Source organism: Taudactylus pleione, unplaced genomic scaffold (genome assembly GCF_031769625.1).
Source record: "Taudactylus pleione unplaced genomic scaffold, aTauple2 ptg000040l, whole genome shotgun sequence".
NCBI lineage: Eukaryota > Metazoa > Chordata > Amphibia > Anura > Myobatrachidae > Taudactylus > Taudactylus pleione.
Genome location: NW_028284442.1, coordinates 7,287,417 through 7,307,748, shown reverse-complemented (window position 1 = coordinate 7,307,748; position 20,332 = coordinate 7,287,417). Strand labels below are relative to the sequence as shown.

Sequence of the window (20,332 nt, the reverse complement as noted above, 5' to 3'; positions counted from 1 at the left end):
TTTAATTTGGATATTATTTAAAATAAAAACAGATTAACCAGAGGAAAGTGCTGAAATATTTCAATATCTTTTTACAGAAGGAATACAGCACAGTATAACTCACTCTGAGTAAGATCATCCTAACAGCTCTGTCAGTAAACACAAAGAATGTACAAGCAGTAAGTTAGTTACATCAGGATACACATATTTTAGGTTCAATAAAAAATGATATTCAAAATTTACCCCTGCAGGTATTTGTACATAAAGTTATGTACTATAATTTGAAACACAACTTAGTGCCTGATTCAGAGACAGACACAATTACATTGTTGGACGCAGTGAAGCGATTTTTTGCCACTGTGCATGCGCCAAAGCTGCACTGTGCAGTCTCAGCGATAGATTAATGATGGCGGTCGCAGTGAGGATTTATTCACAAAGTGAGTGACATGCTATTCTGCGTTTGGTGGAGGTAACGGGGGTGGCTAGAAACTGCAGACGTGTTGGGACCATTTTCCGGGTGTACTCTAGTGAGCTTCTGTGAATTACTTTGTATCTGGAGAGGCCCCAGCATATTAGGAGAGCTGCTCTGTCTGAGACAGCACAGGCTTACTCAGAAGTTCCATGTGCGACCGATGATTCCACTTTACATTAGTGGTGAAAGTGAGACGCCGGAGGTGGACCTCTCAGTGCACAAGACATCACCATATTTTCGCAAGTCCTCTACATATGGAATCGCAGACATAATGGGATATGCACCCATCTCTGAATTTGGCCCTTAAGTAAGGACTCCCTTACAAAAATAAATACTACTATCAAAATATTAGATTAACTTTTTCAATTAATTTTTCCTGTAATTTGGGTAATGCAGGTTTAAATGTTATTACATATATGAATGTAAAATGATCACTTGATACTTACACTGACGTTATATGTATATCCACCTTTAAGTCCTTCTATAATTGCGGTTATTGATTCATCATTTTTTTTAATAATACTTAGATTGCGGATTTGAGACTTTGTGGGATCATCCTCTTTGTAAACCAGCGCTTGGAACACTTGGATGTTTCCGTTGGGTTCAGCTGGAGGGATGAAGGTCATCTGAACTTTGGTCACCTCATTTGGAATCTTCTGAATTGTTATGTTTTTAGGTGGATCGTTTGGCACTAAAACAAAATGTTGTTGCCATTGGAGCAAATTATCAAAATAATTTGATAGTCAAGTCAAATAAATTCACTTTCAATTATACATTATTAAGTTCTATAAACCATGAAACCAATGCACCTCCTATTGTGAAATATAGGACATGTATGTTGTGGGCATAGAATTCCATATTGATTTCTCATCTTTTTATCTCTAATAGGGCTCTATTTATTAACATTATTTTTACTAAAATAAAGTGAAAAGGGGTGTTTTCACACCTTTTTCACATTATTTTAGTTTCACCTAAAGTTACTACAGGGCAATTGGAGTAGAATTCGTAAAATTCTACTCCAACCCTTAAGTATCACTTATTTTTAGTAAGCAGATCGCATTTCCCATAATTGTAATGGGAAATGTGATCTGGCCAAAGTTACTAAAAATAAATTGTGAAAAAATACCGGGGCAAGCCCTGTGATAATAATGCCACCTATAGGTGGCGTTATCCAGGGTCTCCCCCGGTTACCGGACTCCTGCTCCGCTATAACAGGCAGAGCAGAGCCGGGAGCTGGCCCCAGTGATCTGCTGTGTGGTCCAAACAGACCTCACACTGATTCACTGTAGAAAAAAGTAAAAAAAAAAAAGTAAAAAAACCCCAAACTTACCTGACTCCAGGGACTGGTGATCGGGGCTCCGGTGATGTCCTCTCTCCAGTCAGCTGGTCTCCCATGCTGCACTGCGGCCCGGTCGTCACCTGACAAGGTCCCAGTGCAGTATGGGATGTCAGCTGACCGGAGGACATCACTGGAGCCCGGATCATGCAGGTAAGTGTAATTAAGGGAGAGGGGGGGTCGCGGGGGGGCTGCGAAAGCGGAGGCAGGGCTTGGCAATGGGGCGGGGCTTGGCAATGGGGCGGGGCTTAGCGCCGGGGGTAGCAGCGGTGGCCGGGTGACGCATGCGCAGGGCACTTGTCACAGTATTTTTTGGCGAAAAGTGTGCTGAGGGGATTCGCAGGGATAGAGCCTTCTCGCAAGCTCTGTCCCTGCAAGGGATTTGTAGTAAATCCCTGTGATATTGCCTGAATTCGCAATGAGAATTCACTCGGTAATATCACACTACAATCTGCATTACCAATGCGGATTGTAGTAAATAGAGCCCATAGTAGGGAATGCTGTATTCATTATAAAACATGAGTAATAGTTGTTTTTTTGTTCATAATTTATAATGCCAGAATATACTAAAGAATATAATACAATGTTCTATAATAAATATCCACACAACTTACAACGTGAGATATATAGGCACAGAGAGTTAGAGATTACAGTCTTAAACATATGACTCAGAAGAATAATATGCTGACGATAGACTAGGACTTATTTTGTCTGGAGAGATGTGAAGAGTTTTAGGGGTATATTTACTAAAGTGCGAGTTTTTAGAAATGGAGATGTTGCCCATAGCAACCAATCATATTCTACATAATATTTAACTAGCACCTTCTAGAAGATAATAGCTAGAATCTGATTGGTTGCTATGGGCAACATCTCCACTTCTAAAAACTCTCACTTTAGTAAATATACCCCTAAGCAGGGCCGCCATCAGGGGAGGACTGCCGGGCCTGGAGTCCCGGGCCCGGACACTGGCATAATGGGAGGGGGCCCGCGCTACTCGACTACTTGAAGGCTTCCTCCAACCTGGGAACCCCTGCTGATGGACGATTCCCCCCTCCAATCTATGATCGTAATGGGGGTCGAAGCGAAGCACAGCATTTTTGAGGAGGCGGGGCCTAATGATGCGAGATCCCAGCCCCCATTAGCAACCTGCTGTTTCATCAGAAGTGTAAGTATGTATGTGTTTTATCATCTGTATGTGTCTGTATGTTAGAGTGTATATATGTGTTTGTATGTTAGTGTGTATATAATATATATATATATATATATATATATATATACATATATGTTAGTGTATGTATACTGTAAATGTGTTAGTGTGTATACTGTATATGTGTTACTGGGTGCATGTATGTGTTAATGTGTATATAATATGTGTGTTATATATAATATATACATGTTTGGTTTATACTGTATATATTATATACATGTGTGTGTTTAATAAACACACACACACATAGATATACACATATATATTATATTAAACACCCCCCTCCAAAAAAAAAAAAAAAATCCTGTGTTTGCCACTGCCCTTATTCAATAAAATGTTTTTTCCCCTTTGGAGTCGGCGCGCATGACTTTACGACATCACTCCACGCCGCTGGAAGGAAGAGGTCAGAGGAGCCGCGGAGTGTGAGGAGCAGGGCCAGCCAGACTTGGAGGAGAAGAAGCCAGAAGGAAGGAGTATTCTTCAAGGCAATGAGTTAAGTCATGAGTCATGAGACTTAGCGGTAGCGGGGGGAGGGGGGACGCAGGGACCCTATCTATTTTGTAAGTCCCGGGCTCCACAATTTCTGATGGCAGCCCTGACCCTAAGTATGATAATGGCAGGAAATCTTTCTATGTAAGGAATCTTTCTATGTAGTTTATATGATGAAGAATAATTACAATACTCTTAGAACTTGAAAAAGTTGTGATGAATCCACAACACATACCTGCCTCAAGAGTAGCAGCGATCACCATATTGCTTGACTTCCCCTCTGTGACAGAATCTCTAGTGAAGGCTGTGACTATTATGGAGTAGTTGGTGAAAGGTTTCAGGCCTGTGACTTCAATGTTTTTACTTTCGTTAGTCCACCTTACAAACTGCTTATTATAGTCTTCACCATTGACCTACAAAGGAAATACAACATCATTTACATTTTTCTTATTTACTTTTCCAGCTAATATTTTGAGAGTGGACTTTCAAATATAAAGAGGCTGGTGTAATAATGTGATGGGCAGGACCTGACCTATGCATAGGTGAACCAACTATCCATCTAGGGTCCAGAGTCTGCTTTAGTGTTAAGTGTAAGGGCAGAGCAACCTGGTCACAGCACAGGCACGTGACATACAACCTTTAGAATGTGCCTTTGACTTAGAGCATAAAGGAGACTTGTGTGCAAATTGGAAGAGACGCATGTGTGACACAGCTGGACTCTGGAGGAGAGGTATCAAGGAATCTGTCTGTGCAGTTTATGTTATATTAGTGGCTAAGAGAATGATCATCTTGATAAGAAGATGTGTACTGTCATGTTAAGCTCTTTAATCATCTGCCCATTAATCTTTATTATTATCTGTCTGTCTATCTCTATCAACAGTATGTTATACACTAAGATGCTAATGGTCATAGTGCTTCCTCTTCAGATTAATTCTGCACCATGGAACACAGTTGTCACTTGCATTTGATGAATTAAGAAATTCCTTCCAATACTGTATAGTTTTATAATTTATTAACAGTTATTTATATAACACTTACATATTCCACAGTGGTTACAGATAACATTTAATCATTTATGTCCATGTCCCAGTGGAGTTTACAGACTATATAACCTACCATATGGAAACACACATACACACACACACACAGACACACACACACTATAGGATTCATTCTGTCAGAGCCCAGTGTTCTCATCGATTACTGGCAAATGTGTAAGTGATATTGCTGCAAGCCGGCAAAGTGAACATTACTACTGTAGGAAGGTTTTATTTTAAATTAAAATCAATGTTCATGATAGTTCCACTGAGAACTCCAGTGGAACAGACCACAAACAAGACCATCTTGACACTTATACACTTGGTAAGAACGGCTGAGACCACGGGTGGGATGCACTATACTGAAAAGTGCGGTCAAACCTCTGAAAATGCTGCTTTCGGGCTGGTTTCAGAGGTTTGACCACAATCAACATATGCACCAAGCTCTGCAAATTGGAACTTCTTGGTGCTTGGACCCGATAGGCCACACCATCTATAGATGGCATTGCCTCATAAAAGCCTATGGGCTTCTTATCAGAGACTTCTCCAAGAGGGATCGAATTGGATCCTCCCAGGGTCCCCTGCGGCTCACGACGACTGAGCATGCGCAGAAGGGCTTCCATGTCATAAATCCGAATGTCCCCACACCACAAAGGACAGCTCTTATTGGGAGAGCTTAAATCTACATGCATATGGCATTACTAAACGCGGCTATGCATGCAATAAGTGTTAGGATGCATCACATTCAAAATGATATGCTTTATGCATCCCACCTTACGCATCTACTATTGAGGATCCGCATCAATGGACATTTGCAACTTTTCTATTCAACAGGAAATCATTTGTACACCTGTAAGGTAAATACAGTGGGATTCGATATCTGCTGATCCCCAAAAAGTATTCATACAGTGTGAAATTCCTATTAGGACTGACCTATATATGTGCTAATATCCCATAATCAGGGGCGCCAAGAGGGCAGGAGGGTGGGTACTAATTACCCAGGCCTGGCACAACCCTCCCCTCTCTCTTACCTCACAGCAGGACAGCACACAGTGTTGTGTGCTGGGCTGCAGTGGGAGACTGCCTGCGGCTCCTGAGCAGCAGCCCCAGCAATCTCCTATGTCTGTGGGGGGGGGAGCAATCACACTGATCATGCCCCCCCCGGCTTTGCAATGGGCTGAGGGGCTCACAGCACTCCCCTCCCCAGTGCGCAGTGTTGCAAAAATATTTATTTATTTTTTATCCTAAGGGTCTACGTGTCCCGTGATTAGGCCATGCACCCTTTTGCCGGGCCTGGGCCGGCTCTCAGCGCCCCTGCCCCTAATACAGTACTAACTTGTTGATAACTAGTTAATTTATCCGCACATATTACTTTAATAATACTAACATTTATATTGGTGCCAAATTGCTATTATTAGTAGTTAGTGGAAGTACTTTTATTAATTTGTAATTACTTGTTTTGAATAAAGTACATTTTATTCCCATAATATCTCCATTCAATATTAATTTATAATAAGCACAGCTTAATTATTATACAAATTATTATTTATAAATGTATTTGAATTTGCCTTTTCACTTAGTATCTATTTCAAGTGACACTAGCAGTTGCCGCTACTGCTAGCAGCAGTCCTATTATTACTTCTCTGTAATGTAATATTTAATTTAATTAGCGACTGGATCTAACATTTGCCTAGTAGGTCATACATTCTCATAACGTAGAATAACGTGTTTTTATTATTATCATTATCATCATCATCATCATCTACTAAACAGTTACATACCAATTAAAAAAACACAGTAAATAATTGCTAAAAAAAACAATATAGAAAGGTATTTCCAAAGGTTAAAATAGAAATAATAAAACTGCGCTTGAACACATTGTGTAGTATCATGTAGGATAATATTGTTAAAATAATGTGCATTTTTATAAGTAGATTAGGTAGCTGTACAGTAGTTCTCCCTCTGGGGGAAAAGTGTGTATTAAAAGCAGCTGCTAAGGTATTAGGTTTGTTCATCCCAACAGATGTGCTGCTTTATACTTACTCACATTGAGTGCTCTCTATGATTTCTGATGTACTAAACAGACGTTCCTTTTTATTTAATGACTTGTGCTGTCAACCTTCAATCACAGATACAACCATATTGTTTTATGTTTTGTATTTATTTCTTAGTCACAACTTGCACAAACTGTAATATATTTTAAATGAATCTCCTCAGAGATACACAATAAACTGTCTGATGTCCTCTTATTAAATGTAAAAATAAAAACAGTTTGTTTTAAGACAAAGCTCTAATCCTGATTTATGGTTTCCTGTAAAAATACTAAACAAATCTCTAAAGCTCCTGACCTAAGTGTTCAGTGCTAATAACTATGTAATGGTGTGCTGTGCGGGATGAGTATGGAATCTGGGGTTTCAAAGGTGCATTGCTCCCCCGAGTGCTCTTGCAGTTACTGTGCCTTTATTGCAACCAGATACACTATGACTATAAGCATTTAGATGACCCAATATAAGGGTGTTTCCATACAGCATGACCATTGGAAGAGTTGTCTTTTAGTCCTCATTTATTGCATATAGATACAGTTTTGTCCAATGCCCATACTTGCCCACTCTCCTGATTCGGCTGGGAGCCTCCCGAAAATCATGTGGCCCCACGGAAAAGCAGGCAAGTCTCCCGGCCAGCCGCCAACCCCCCCCCCAGACCTCCCTGCATCTGCAACACAAACCAGGGCAGTGCGGGGATGACGCAATTTGCGCTGAATTGCGCCATCATGACCCCCCTGCTTCACAATGCCGGTAACTCGCCATTGTGTAGTGGGGGCAGGGCCAATATGACATGTTCCACCTCTAATGCCGAGCCACGACACCCTGCTATGCCGACCTGGCTGCCCCCTCCAGGAGGGGGAAGCCAGAATGTCGGCAAGCATGCCAATATTATTATTATCTTTCATTTAGATGGTTCTGCAGCACCTAACAAAGTACAGTAAAGAGTTGATCAGAGCAAGAAAACAGTGACTTACAGTACAAGACATTGTAGGACAAGTACAAGATATATAAACATTGCTGCAACAGCAACACTCAAATAAGTAGTAGGGTGGCAGAAGTCAAGGGTTAGGTGCTGTTGTAAGGAGTATGGAGTAGATTGTGTAAGTAAGGGAATGAGAAGCACATGTGGCAAGAGGGTCCTGCTTGTGAGAGCTTACATTCTATAATAATAGTAATAATAATAATAGTAATAATAATAATAACAGTAATGAAATGGATTATTCTCTAACATCATGTTCTTTATATGAATAACTAGCTGTTGACCCCGATGCTGCCATGGTTTTCTTTTCTATCACTCTTTTCTCCTGACCTTCTTTCCTCCTCTTTCTCTGCAGTGCTCCCTATCCCCTTTTTTTCCTCATCTCTCTCCCTCTCTGACTCTCTTTTTCCTCCTCTATCTCCTTCTGACATTCTTCCCCTTCTTTCTCTCCAAGTATTCTTTTTATCTTTCTCTCCTGAAACCACTATGTCTCTCTCTTACCTCCGCTCTCTCTTTCATCCCTACTTTACCTTGCTCTTTTTCCTCATTTCACTCTTCCCCTCTTTGTTTGTGTCTCTGTTTCTTGCTCCTCTCTCCTCTCTCTCTTTTAGACTGCTGTACCTCCTTCTCTGCATGCCCGCCGTCAGTTCTTCCAGTTATTGTCGAGCTGACCAGACACTGGCTGTGATGTGCTCTGGGCATATTACTGCAGTGGCCCACATGTGTGTGCACATTGTTCCTACTGTGAATGCGCATATGGCTGGATTGTGCTTTTATTTTGTATTTGTTTAGTGGGGAGCGGTATCCAGGTTGAACGGATCTCAGAGTGTGGGAAGTTACCGGGAGGGATGTGCACACAATGCACATTAGGGCAGACATGCATGCACCAATGTGATAACTACATTTTTATCTGCATTTCATTTATAGTTATGTTTTTGCATTTTATCTATGCTATTGAACATTTAGGGACGTCCTTCCTTTTCTTCTCTATAGAATGTTTTTATCTTCCTGTACAGTATGTGGCCTGTAAATCTAAATGTGCCTTTTCCCTTTTATTCTATACTGTTATTACATTTTGGTTGTGGATAATGTTGGGATGTTGTTATTGTGTCATTTTCAGGTGTGTCTGTTTTCATCATGAGGTGGTACCATATGTGATGATGAGTAACTATGGGAAATGACAAGTCTGCTGAGACTGTTAATATGCGTTATGCGGAAACTGTCTGGAAGTAAAAATAATAGATGAGCTTCATAGTTTTGTCGGTCATCTCACTATTGGGGCATAGGAGATGTCAAATGGCTTTAAAGGTTGGTAACCTCACTGATGAAAGAGAATAGAAGGGTATACATGATAAAGAAAGGTTAAGAAAACTAAGTATGTTTACTGTAATTAAAAAAAGTGTCTCAGGAGTAACCTCAATAATATATATATAAATGATATATATAAATATATCGGATGTCAGTAATGATCTTTTCCTACTAACCATTAATGGGGCCATGAACTGTGAATAGACAGTTGGACAATCAGCATAGGAAGGGGTTCTTTACTGAAAAGGTGATTAAGCTATGGTACTCCTTATTTGTTTTCCGACTGCTAACTGCATCACAGCTCCTCAGTGGCCTGCTCTCTTTCAGTGGGTGCATCGCTGCGTGACGTCATGATGTCACGCATGCTGCACCGATTAAACAAAAGAAACTTTATTGCACCACTGGCTCCGCCGGTTCAATAAAGTTACTGAGCGCCGCATATCCCCAGACTGTCCCCTTACAGGTATCTTAATCCGGCCCTGCTTACCGCATGTGGTGGTGATGGCAAACTTGCTGACAAAATATAAACATGGAATGGATGCCTTTTTTTTTACAAGAAATTATATTAGAAGATCCCAGAAATTTACAGTTTTACTTTTCATTCCTTTTGTTCAACACAATTACAATTTATAAGGTTGGATGTTTTTTTAATCAAACTTACTAACTATATAAGTCTTTATGAACTTAATGTAGGGATCAGATTCACATTATTGTAGCATCCCAAAGATCCATAATTGCAAAACACTGTTAATGTTCCCGGTATATACTACTTTTAAACAAAGCTGTAGTGGGAAGTCATCAATGTATTTTACCTTCATGTCTTATATACGAAACTGACAATAATTTTGGTTTAATGTTAAATTACTAAGTAACTATCCAGGTCCAGGTCTCTAACATTTATTATTTACACATAATTTTTGTTTATTTTATTTTTTATTTAAATACTCATAACACATCTTGATTAAAAATAATAACCAACTACTAGAGGTTTTATTTTATCTGTTCCCAACTCTCATATTTCATGTGTCTGCTATTTTATCTCCTTCATCTCCAACTGTTTAGTTTTAATTAGAATCTTCTCTTATCTCAAGACTCCACTACATACATGTTTAATGTGATCCCTCTGCCTGCATTGTCGCTTTTGTAGGCATATTAATGATAGGGTAAAGGCTTAAAGGAAATAGTAGACAAAGCCTCAGCAATTGAGTTATCTACTAAATCAACAACATTCTGTAATATGCAATTTACCAAGGCAAATAATATGTTTCAAGCCATTACTGGGCTGTAGCATGTCAAGTGGATAATGAATATAGTTCATGATGATCTTTTTCTACAAATATATATACACTGCAGTATCTGTCTTTAAATACATTTTGACTGACCAATGAAATGCCTATGAAATACCTCAGATTTTAGTAATAACAACTATTATCCAATCTATAAATAAAAGCAGTAGGAACTACTGATCACATATGTGGGAGTATTTCTCGTAAAACAGTTTTCAGTATAGCACATGAGAACCAAATGTATTTTATCTACTGGCAAAATTTTTGTCTACTGCCAATATTTTGTCTAAATTAGTCTAGGATTTATATTACAACCTTTGAATCTTCCCAACAATATGATTTTAGGTATATTACTTTCATACAGTCACATGGACTCACTTCAGTGTTTCTTCTGACTCTCCTCCTTGGAATGAATTCTACGGTTATCAAACATTTCCAAAGCCATTTCCCCCCTTGGTTTTCATGACATGTACTTTATCCATCTTTGGAAAAATATAAAAGCTCAATTGTCCTTGGATGATTTGGAAGAGGTGATAGAGTCTGTTGTTAGAACTCTCTCTTTCATTGAAAATAACAACCTGTTTGCAATGTACTAAGGGCCTGGTTCAGAGACGTACGCTAATGGCGGAGAAGTTGCAAATTTGTATGAAGCAGCTGTGCGAAAATATGCAAATGTCACAGCTGCCAGGATTTGTATTGAGACGCCCACCGTCGGTTTTGCAAATCCAAATGACCGAGTACAAAGACGCAGCTCGAACACAGATCAGTTGATTATCGAACTACTGAGTAACCCTATAGTTGCACAGAATGACCCCGGGAACTGAAACTCCGGAGCTATTTTGACTGCTTACAGGATCGCATTTCCAGACAGAGATGCCCTGAAACCATCGACATCACGTCTATTGCGCCCACCAGGCTCTAAGACAATGATCATATTCCTATCTGTCCCAAATTATGTGACAGTTGAGATTTTAGGGCTCTGTCCCTTGTTAGGAAAGATGGGTGGTACTGTAAGTCCTATTCACTGGCCATGTGTTACCTAGAGCTTGAGGGGTGTGACCATGCCCCCATTACAATGCAGCCATGCCCTATTGTGACCATACCAGGTCCCCTATTCCAGTTCATTGGTCTGAAAGGTTGGGAGGTATCATTGAATATGTGATTAAAGATACTTTCATCTTAATGAAAAGATACCAATATCAATTTAAAATCACATTGAATGTCAAATGAAAGTCCCAACAATATTTGGGGGAACCAAAACTTATACTCATTTTCTTTCATTCAACCAAAGCAAGAAAATTTTTATTATGCATTAAAAATGGTATGTGCTGTGTGGTGATAGAGTACATGTACCAGCAAAAGGTTCCAACACAAACTGATGAGAAAAATATGCAGACTATGGCCCTCATTCAGAGCCGTACGCTCTGAGCAGAGCGCACGCTCTGAATGAGGGCCGGCCTCCATGAAAATGGAGCGTCCTCCTGGACGCTCGTATAGCTGTGGGTCACCACCCACAGGCTATACGAGCGTGCATTTTGATGGCGGCGATGGTCGTGACCATCGCGACCATCGAAACTGCGAGCCGGAGCCTGCGGTTGAGGTTTTCAACCGCAAGCTCCGGAGTGATTTTGGCTCTATCAGAGCCAAAATCACTCCCACTGACATCACTAGTGATGTCAGTGGGAAGGCTTCTGACGGGAGGCGTTCCCGTGGGAACGCCCCCGTCAGGGAGGCACGCCCCCGGCACGCCTACCAAAGGGGGCGTGCTGTCAATCAACATCGACAGCACGCCCCCTTTGATCAGACACAACGAGCGAAGGACTTTCCTTCGCTCGTCGCGTCTGGCGCATGCGCACGACGGAGCTCCCTCCGTCGTGCGCATGCTCAGTCCAGAACATCGACCCACTTGCGAGCGGACAGCCGTTTGCGAGTGGGTCTGGCCCTATGTGCATTCCATATAGCAGAGAAAATTCACACTGTTTTATTATTTTGAAAAATTCTAAGGTTATATGTAAACATATATTTCTAATTGCCTGTTCCCTATATTTGTATTCCAGTTTAATTATTTCAAAACTTGTCCCAGACCAGGAATGTGCAAGGCTGGATCCTTCATGAGCTGCAGATGCAGCACCACACACCAACAAACATAGCCTCAGACAACAACCCAATTAGTAACACCCCAAAACAAGGAAAACCGTCATCAGTCAAGTGGAAACCATCAAGACAGAGAAGATGAGCATCACGAGAATAATTCAGGCTGTGAGGGACCACCAAACAAACCCTGGAAAACAAGAAATGGGCAATATTGTGGTATACTTCACAACGAGCCAGGTTCATAGCCAGTCCACCAAAATGTTGAAATGCCAGCACTGCCTACGAATTATGTCAGACCAAACCAAACAAATCCAGAGCCAGAAGTCCAACAATTACTTAAAATCCACAATAAAAGCTAACTGTAAAACAACAGATCCGCTCATCCAAACCATTTTCCCCCAGGTGAACCAATACAACCCCAGGCACTCTAAAACATATGGCTGCTGTCAACACCGTATCCTTAAAGGCATCTGCACACATACCCTAAACTTCAAACCAATGCACCCGATGAGCACACGGAGAGACACCCTGACTGAGGCCATAGGGGCTTAGATGCCCAGTACATGAAGATGTGGCCAACAAACCAAGTTGGTGAACCATCGGAGAAAACATTAAAATGAGAGAAAGTTAAACCTCACTAGCCATACCACAAGTCAACTATAAATGACAAAAGAAAATAAAGGAGAGGTAGAAGGGGGAATGGGGGGTTGCGTGAAGATTTATCGGATCTGAAGCAAAACGCATTAGTGGAACATCACATTGATTCATTTGTTCTCAAGATTGTTGGAGACCAATTACGTTTGTTTGGGAACTAAAAATCCACATGGCATCCAGTTTCCTATTCCGTCTGCTGGACGAGGTTTGCTATAGAGGAGAGGCAAAGAAAGAGAGGCGGTCACGTGCTGACTTTATTACGAGCCTCAGGACATCTCCCTCCTCAAGAGCATCTGTACACCTGTCCTTGATACTCGGGGCGATCACCACCACAGCCCCTTGTAACTAACACATATTGGAGAAATTTTTGTTCAAAGACCGGGATACCATCAGCTCAGCAGCTTTCCTAGATATAAGGAGGTTCCTGCCACAACATATTGAGCAGAGTCAGCGCTCATCTGAGATTTGGAAATCCATTATACTAGGTATACATACCTCCGTTTGGAAGTGAAAAGTAAGGACTTAAGATTTACTCACCATCATTTTTTTGGATTGCAATCCGGTGAGCCATATATGATATACAATAAGATAGTCCTATGTGGTCTTTTCTATAGTTAGTCATATCAATTAGACCCCAATTGGGAGATTTTTTATATATATTATGTGAGTAGTCTGTTTTGACCTCTTTAGTATGTCATGTTTTTTTAGCACATGTTTTATTGTCATATGATAATATTTAAACTGTATAAAGATTGAATATTTTTATGCCACATCTTGGTGTCTTGAATCTCTTTATCTCTGCCATGTCAGGTTACTATTTATCCATTTGGATTATTAGCGCAACGCCAGCAGTGTTTTTTTCGTTACACTTATTGGTGGTTTTAATTGGGTATACACAGACCAATAGGTGCATGCAGCTGCTTATGGATAACTACTAATTAATTATATATTGATATTAGCGCCAGTCTGATTATTGTTTGAGTTTGATATATCTCAGTTAAGCTAGAGGATAATGAGTATTATTCAGATATGGACACAGTGCAGCAGTTGAGCAATGCTTTGCTACTGCGCATGCATGAAAAGTCTTGGAAACCCTGAATGCACATGCAATGAGTGTGCGATGGTGTCCTCAAACACTTCAGAAGTTGTGTTTCAATGTGGAGACTGGGAGGTGACTTAAAGTGATTGCAAAAAGAGGCCTTGTGATGGCCATTATATGGGAGTGTCACAGGCATGCCTGGAAACGGTGCTAAGGGAGGCTGTAATCGCGGCTGCATTACCAACCAATCTCTGAAGGTCCAATATCACTTAACTGTCCATTATTTTAAGTTACTGTTACAAAAGTGCATAATAGACTGCAGCATTAAGACACCTGATTCAGATCCAGCAAATATTTAAATGCTGCAGGAGGCATCAATAGGAAGCAGACACCACCTGACAGCAACTGCAATCCGAGTGCAGCATCTGTTGACGCTGCATCGGATCACCATCATGATGGCGGCAGCACTGGCCAGTCTGAGTAAGCTTCAGTTTACTGAGGCCTGGCAGCTTGCGGTTCCAGGAAATCTGCATCCTCCGAAGCAGGTCCTGGCCTCGGTACTCCTGGAAACACAGCCCAGGTACGCCCCTGCTTTGCCCATTTGTCAATCATGCCGCGGCTTGGGGATATGCAAGCGAGATTGCAGGACCTGTTCTGCACATGCGCACACCCCAAACAATCGGATTAGTACATAAGACATCAGGTTTACGTACTAATCTGAATCAGGCCCTAAGTACTTCCACTGTATGGGCAGTAAACTACCGTATATACTCGAGTATAAGCCGAGTTTTTCAGCACATTTTTTGTGCTGAAAAAGCCCCCCTCGGCTTATACTCGAGTGATGCTCCAGGACCAGGGCCGGTTCTCCCGTTACGCAGCTGAGTAGGGCGCCACATATTGGAGGGCGTCTCACTCAGCTGCGTACCATGCGGGCCGCGGTGCAGACTGTGTCTCTGTGACACAGCTGCACCGCGCGTGTAGTGCTGACCGGATGGAGTTCGGTCAGCACTACACAGTGCCAAACACACAGCCGCCGGCAACGGCAGCTGTGTGTTTGTTGTTATTAGCAGCCGATGAGAGTCTGTCAGACTCTCATCGGCTGCTGCTGCTCCCACTGCGGAAGCCATCTTCCAGCTCCCGCAGTGGGTAATGGGAGAGACGTCATGATGTCATGACGTCTCTCCCATAATGCAAAACGGCCAGAGGAGCCGGTAGCAGTGTCGGGACCAGGAGCGGGGTTTCAGGTAAGTGTTTTTTATTTTATTTTATTACATCTCTCTCTACTGGGGGGGTACTACTGGGGGTAGTACCAGGGGGGGATTACTACTGGGGGCACTGCCAGGGGGGGATATTACTACTGGGGGCTCTACCAGGGGGGTTACTACTGGGGGCACTATCAGGGGGGGATTACTACTGGGAGCACTACCAGGGGGGGATTACTACTGGGGGCACTACCAGGGGGGATATTACTACTGGGGGCACTACCAGGGGGGATTACTACTGGGGGCACTACCAGGGGGGATTACTACTGGGGGCAGTACCAGGGGGGGATTACCAGTAGCTGCTGCATTTCCCACCCTAGGCTTATACTCGAGTCAATAAGTTTTCCCAGTTTTTTGTGGTAAAATTAGGTACCTCGGCTTATATTCGGGTCGACTTATACTCGAGTATATACGGTATACAGAAACTGTAGATTTCCACCAATGACTGTATTGAACTATTGTGGCTTGAAAGGAGTAATTTGAAAAACCTAAGATTATACATCACTCCGAGAACTGTAGAAGCAAGAAATGTGGAATATGAATCAGGACTGAGAAGGAATAAATGCACAGAGGCAACCTAGCCATCACAGCAGCTGAATCAGGGACTATCGGTGCTGGTGCTATACAGAAAACCTCCTGCAACAAGGAAACTATATGGCAGAGGGAAGGCTAGAAGGAAGCTCATCAATGGGAAAAATATAGGGGCATAATAGGGAGCAATAAACAGGATTCTGGGTAAGAATTGTTGAGTCGCATCACAGTGGGACCTCTGACCCAGCTTGCCTGAATGTGCTATTGCACACAGGGGTAAACACAGGAATTCTAGAGGGGGGTTTCCAAATGATTGATTTTAAAGCAAGTGTGGCCAGTCCATGAAGAGGGAATAATCAGCATTTAACCAGCTATAATATACGTCTTACGTAGTATAGTGTATGTGATAATTCTGACATGGACCAGCGATCACAGTTTGCCATTATATGGGGAAGTAGAGCCATCCTGTCTGAGCTGAATGTTTTTATTTCGGATGTGGGCTCCATTCCAGATCATTTGAGTAAGTTCAGGAATCTGGGGGAGCAGCAAAAGAACCTTGCACTAGCCTGAACATATATGTACAGGTTGGAATCCTTATGCACTGAATAGTGTATTATTATACAGTAATAATAATTGACCCTATAAATGGTCTATATCAGTGCTTCCCTAACAGTGCATGTTTCCTGGATCACCTAATTGGTGCACAAGTGAATTTATTACTGGCTCACACATTTTTAAAGGTGAACAGGTGGTGCAAATTATTTCATTTGTGACACTGAGGGGATCTTAAACACATGCATCTTTAGTATTATATGCTATCTATATTGTGGTCATCATGGAGTGGGCTGAGGAGGGGGGTTTCCAAGCAAACAGACCCCCCCCCCCCACGTTTGCCTACGCGGCATGTCCACACACATCTTCCAGGTCTGTCCTCTATTGCGGAAGGACATCCCCTGAGTGTCTCAGAATGGAGACTGTACACTACAGGAGAGATCCCGCTAAGTCACCACAACTATATGCAGCGTATACTCCACTGCCACCACTGTGTATATGTATGCAGTTGTCTGTGCTTCTCCCTACAGCACACCACCTACATTAACCCTAATACGTTCTTGGCTGGATGTGTAGAATCTGCTACATTGTGTACCTACTGCATTAACCCTGTGTTACTCTGGAACTCATTCTAGCTAGTTAATAAACCAATCCTGGTCAAGTTTTTCATTGTGTGGACTGACCTCCATTATATACTGCTGACACCTACACCAATACCTATAGGATCTGCCAATAAGAAGCAGGTCTCAAACTAATCCGCAGAATCTTATATAATTCAGATAAAATGTAATAAACCCAGGACAGAAATGAGGAAACTGGGGAGATCCCTGAACAGCATTGATGGGGAAATGGGAAATCATAAAGCAAAGTGTCAGATGCTGCAATAACATAGCCCCCAGCAGCACAAGATAAACCACCCACAAATAGTAGAATCACCCTACGTACACATACAAATGAAGAAGTCATGTAGCCCGCCATTGAGCATGTGTGTGGGAAACATAGCAGCACTGACCAACACTCGCTAAGTTGGGAAAAAATTAAGCTTACACGTGGGGAACGGAGACATAGACAATACAATGGACCAGGGCCGGAGTGGGACTAAAAATAGGCCCTGGCATTTAAAGAGCACACAGGCCCTCCTCGCGTCAGCATCTGGCTCCTGGCATAGACTCCATCCCTAACTATTCCTGACTCCTCCAACTTCTTAATCTATGCTCTTACAAATATAAAACAATCTATTAAAAGGATTGTGTCACCGTACACACTCTTCAAATCTTTGGCACACCAGCTGCAACTCACAGGCAAGGGCGTAGCTATAATAGGTGCAGTGAATAGAGTTGCTACAGGGCACAGGCCGCCTCTGGGCCCCAGCCCTCTCCCTGCACCGAGTTACACTGCCATCTCCTGAGACCTGGCTTTTAAATTCTCACCATAGTGCTCCTGCATGAGATATGGGCCCAGAGCTGATCTAAGCAACAGTCAGCTCTAACTGCTGACTGCATGCATTGTGATGTCACAATGCAGGTCACAGCCCTATATAAAGGCTGTTCAGCTACTGGCAGCCATTTTGTGGTGACATTTTGTCCTACATTGATACTCTCTCAGTAGTTCCTGCTTTATTTAAGCAACTTTGGATAACGACTAATGATATGTACTTTGGATTACATCTTCCAATAAGGTCCTGAACAGCAACATCTTCAGAAGAAGAATCTGAATAACATCCTTAGGTAAGGACTATATAACAAATTTTGGCCAATCACCTTTACCCCTTCAGACAACTACTTCCATTTTATCTGCAGTTTTTAATTTAGAAACAATGGATAGAGCTAATTATTTGTCTGATATGAGGCTGCATGACTTAAGATGGGTACACACTTGTACAATCTTTGACACAATCCTACTGGAGACCTGGACACAGATTCAACACCCAATATATGCCTCCACACACCTGGCTAATTTTGAAGCAGATCTCATATCTGCATCTGCTGAAACAATCTACTATAAGGATTGTGTCACTGTACACACTGTACCAATCTTTTGCAGACCGGCTGCAACTCACAGGCAAGGGAGTAGCTATAGTAGGTGCAGAGAATGGGGCTGCTACTGACCCATGCCAGCTCTGGGGCCCGGCCCAATCCCTGCACCGAGTTACACTGCCATCTCCTGAGCCCCGTCGTTTCTATTCTCACCAGAGTGCTGCTGCAGGGCATCTGGGCCCAGACCAGATCTAAGCAACAGCCATTTCTATCTGCTGCCTGTATGAATTGTGATGTCACAAAGCAGGTTACAGCCCTATATAAAGGATGCCCAGCTACTGGCAGCCATTTTGTGGTGACATTTTGTCTTACATTGAGTAGTTCCATATATGTTTAAGCAACATCTTTAGAAAAAGATTCTGAAAAACATCTTTAGGTGAGGACTATGGTCCCTATTTACTACAATCTCTGCATTTAAAATGCGGTTGTAGTGTGATATTTTTGACTAAATTCGCAAAAGTCACATGGATGTACTAAAATCCGCAATGCAGGAACAGAGCTTGCAATAAAGGTCTGTCTCTGCGAATTCCGTATGCAGATTTCGGGATGGGTACTGCGCAGGCACAGACCTCGGATGAACGTCCATCTCTGAATCAGGCTTTTTATGCAAACTGTGATGCAAAATTAAGGAAAAAGTAGCAAAATTTAGGAAAAAGAAGCTAAATGTAGGAAAAAGTGCACAACATGGGAATCGTGCCAGGCATCTTGCATCATATGACACAAAAAGGGTAGGTGTTTGAGCACATAGCTGTAGTAACACATATGATACCGATAAATAAGTACAGGCATACCTCCCTACATTGACATTTATGGAATCTGGGCACTAAGTACAAAGTGTGACCATGAACTAATTGGGATGTGGCCATTCCCCCCAGATGCATGCCTTTCACTTCTAAAGTTCAGGACCACCCCAACACTAAAAAAATAACATAAAAATAATAAAACTTCCTTACCGAGGAGATGTTGATTATATATGAAGTTGGTCCAGTTATGGTAAAAGGTGGATTCCAGCTGATATTAATACCGTGAGGGGATGTGGCAATAACAGTGACATTTTGTGGAGGTCCATCAGCAGCTACAGAACATAAAAACCAAAAAAAATTATCTTGTTTTGTATTCAACTTTTTGGATTTAAAAACACCCATTACTTACTTTTGGGTAAAAGACATGAATAAAACAAATCTAGGGAACGTTTTTACTCACTCATTCTGTCATTTTACAGTATATGTATCAGGTTCTCAATTACCTGATAATTAGTATTTCAGTTTGAAGAATCCCAATAGCAGTCTAGACCATGGGTGTACTAGGGTGCATGCTAAGCTGCAGTGCTATAGGGAGAAAAACCCAGCAGTATAATATTCTTCTCCCCTCTATCCCAAGGAACACATCCCCTCTGTAGGCACAGACAGTATGTCTCCCACACTCCTCTGTAGAACACATGCCCCCCTCACCTCTGTGGTAATTCATTTCCCCCACTCATCCATAGTAACACATTTTGTCCGTCACTCCCTTTTAACACATTACCCCCTCCCCTTCTTGTCCCCAGCTTTTACACATTTACTTCTCTACTATTTAGCATAACATTTCTCCTCCTTTATCTCTGTAGCAACAATTTCTTGTCCATTCCATTGAAACACCCCGCCAAGAGCAATTAATTTCTTCCCTCGTAACTAGAGCTGTGCGTGGACCCCCGTGTTTTGGTTTTGGTTCTAATTCATCATCATGTTTTGGATTTGGCAAAACCACCCTCAAGTGCATTTTGTTCGGATTAGGTTTTGGTATGGTTTTGGATAATTTAAAAATCGATTAAAAAAATCAATAAAAACAGCTAAAATCATGTCATTTGGGCCTGTTTTCATGCAATCCAAAACAATTGTTTGGTTTTTAAATCCGAGTTCCGAACTGACAGCAGAACCGAGCCGGGATTCGGTTACACTAAGAACGCCAAAGTGATTCTGAACTGGGACTAGATTTGACTCGGAACCCCTAAAATTGGGTGTGTTCGTAGTTCAGGAAAACCGAACCG

General features: G+C 41.9%; 1 protein-coding gene across 1 annotated transcript in view; it reads right to left on the bottom strand.

The window, feature by feature from the left end:
* Positions 1–20,332, bottom strand: part of PTPRQ (protein tyrosine phosphatase receptor type Q) — a 388,123-nt gene that overhangs the window by 60,514 nt on the left and 307,277 nt on the right. The window contains exons 45-47 of the mRNA XM_088455386.1: positions 19,260–19,381; positions 3,719–3,896; positions 898–1,142 (exon numbers count right to left, since the gene is read on the bottom strand). Coding sequence (XP_088311512.1) covers positions 898–1,142; positions 3,719–3,896; positions 19,260–19,381 — 545 coding nt within the window. The remainder of the gene's footprint in view (positions 1–897; positions 1,143–3,718; positions 3,897–19,259; positions 19,382–20,332) is intronic.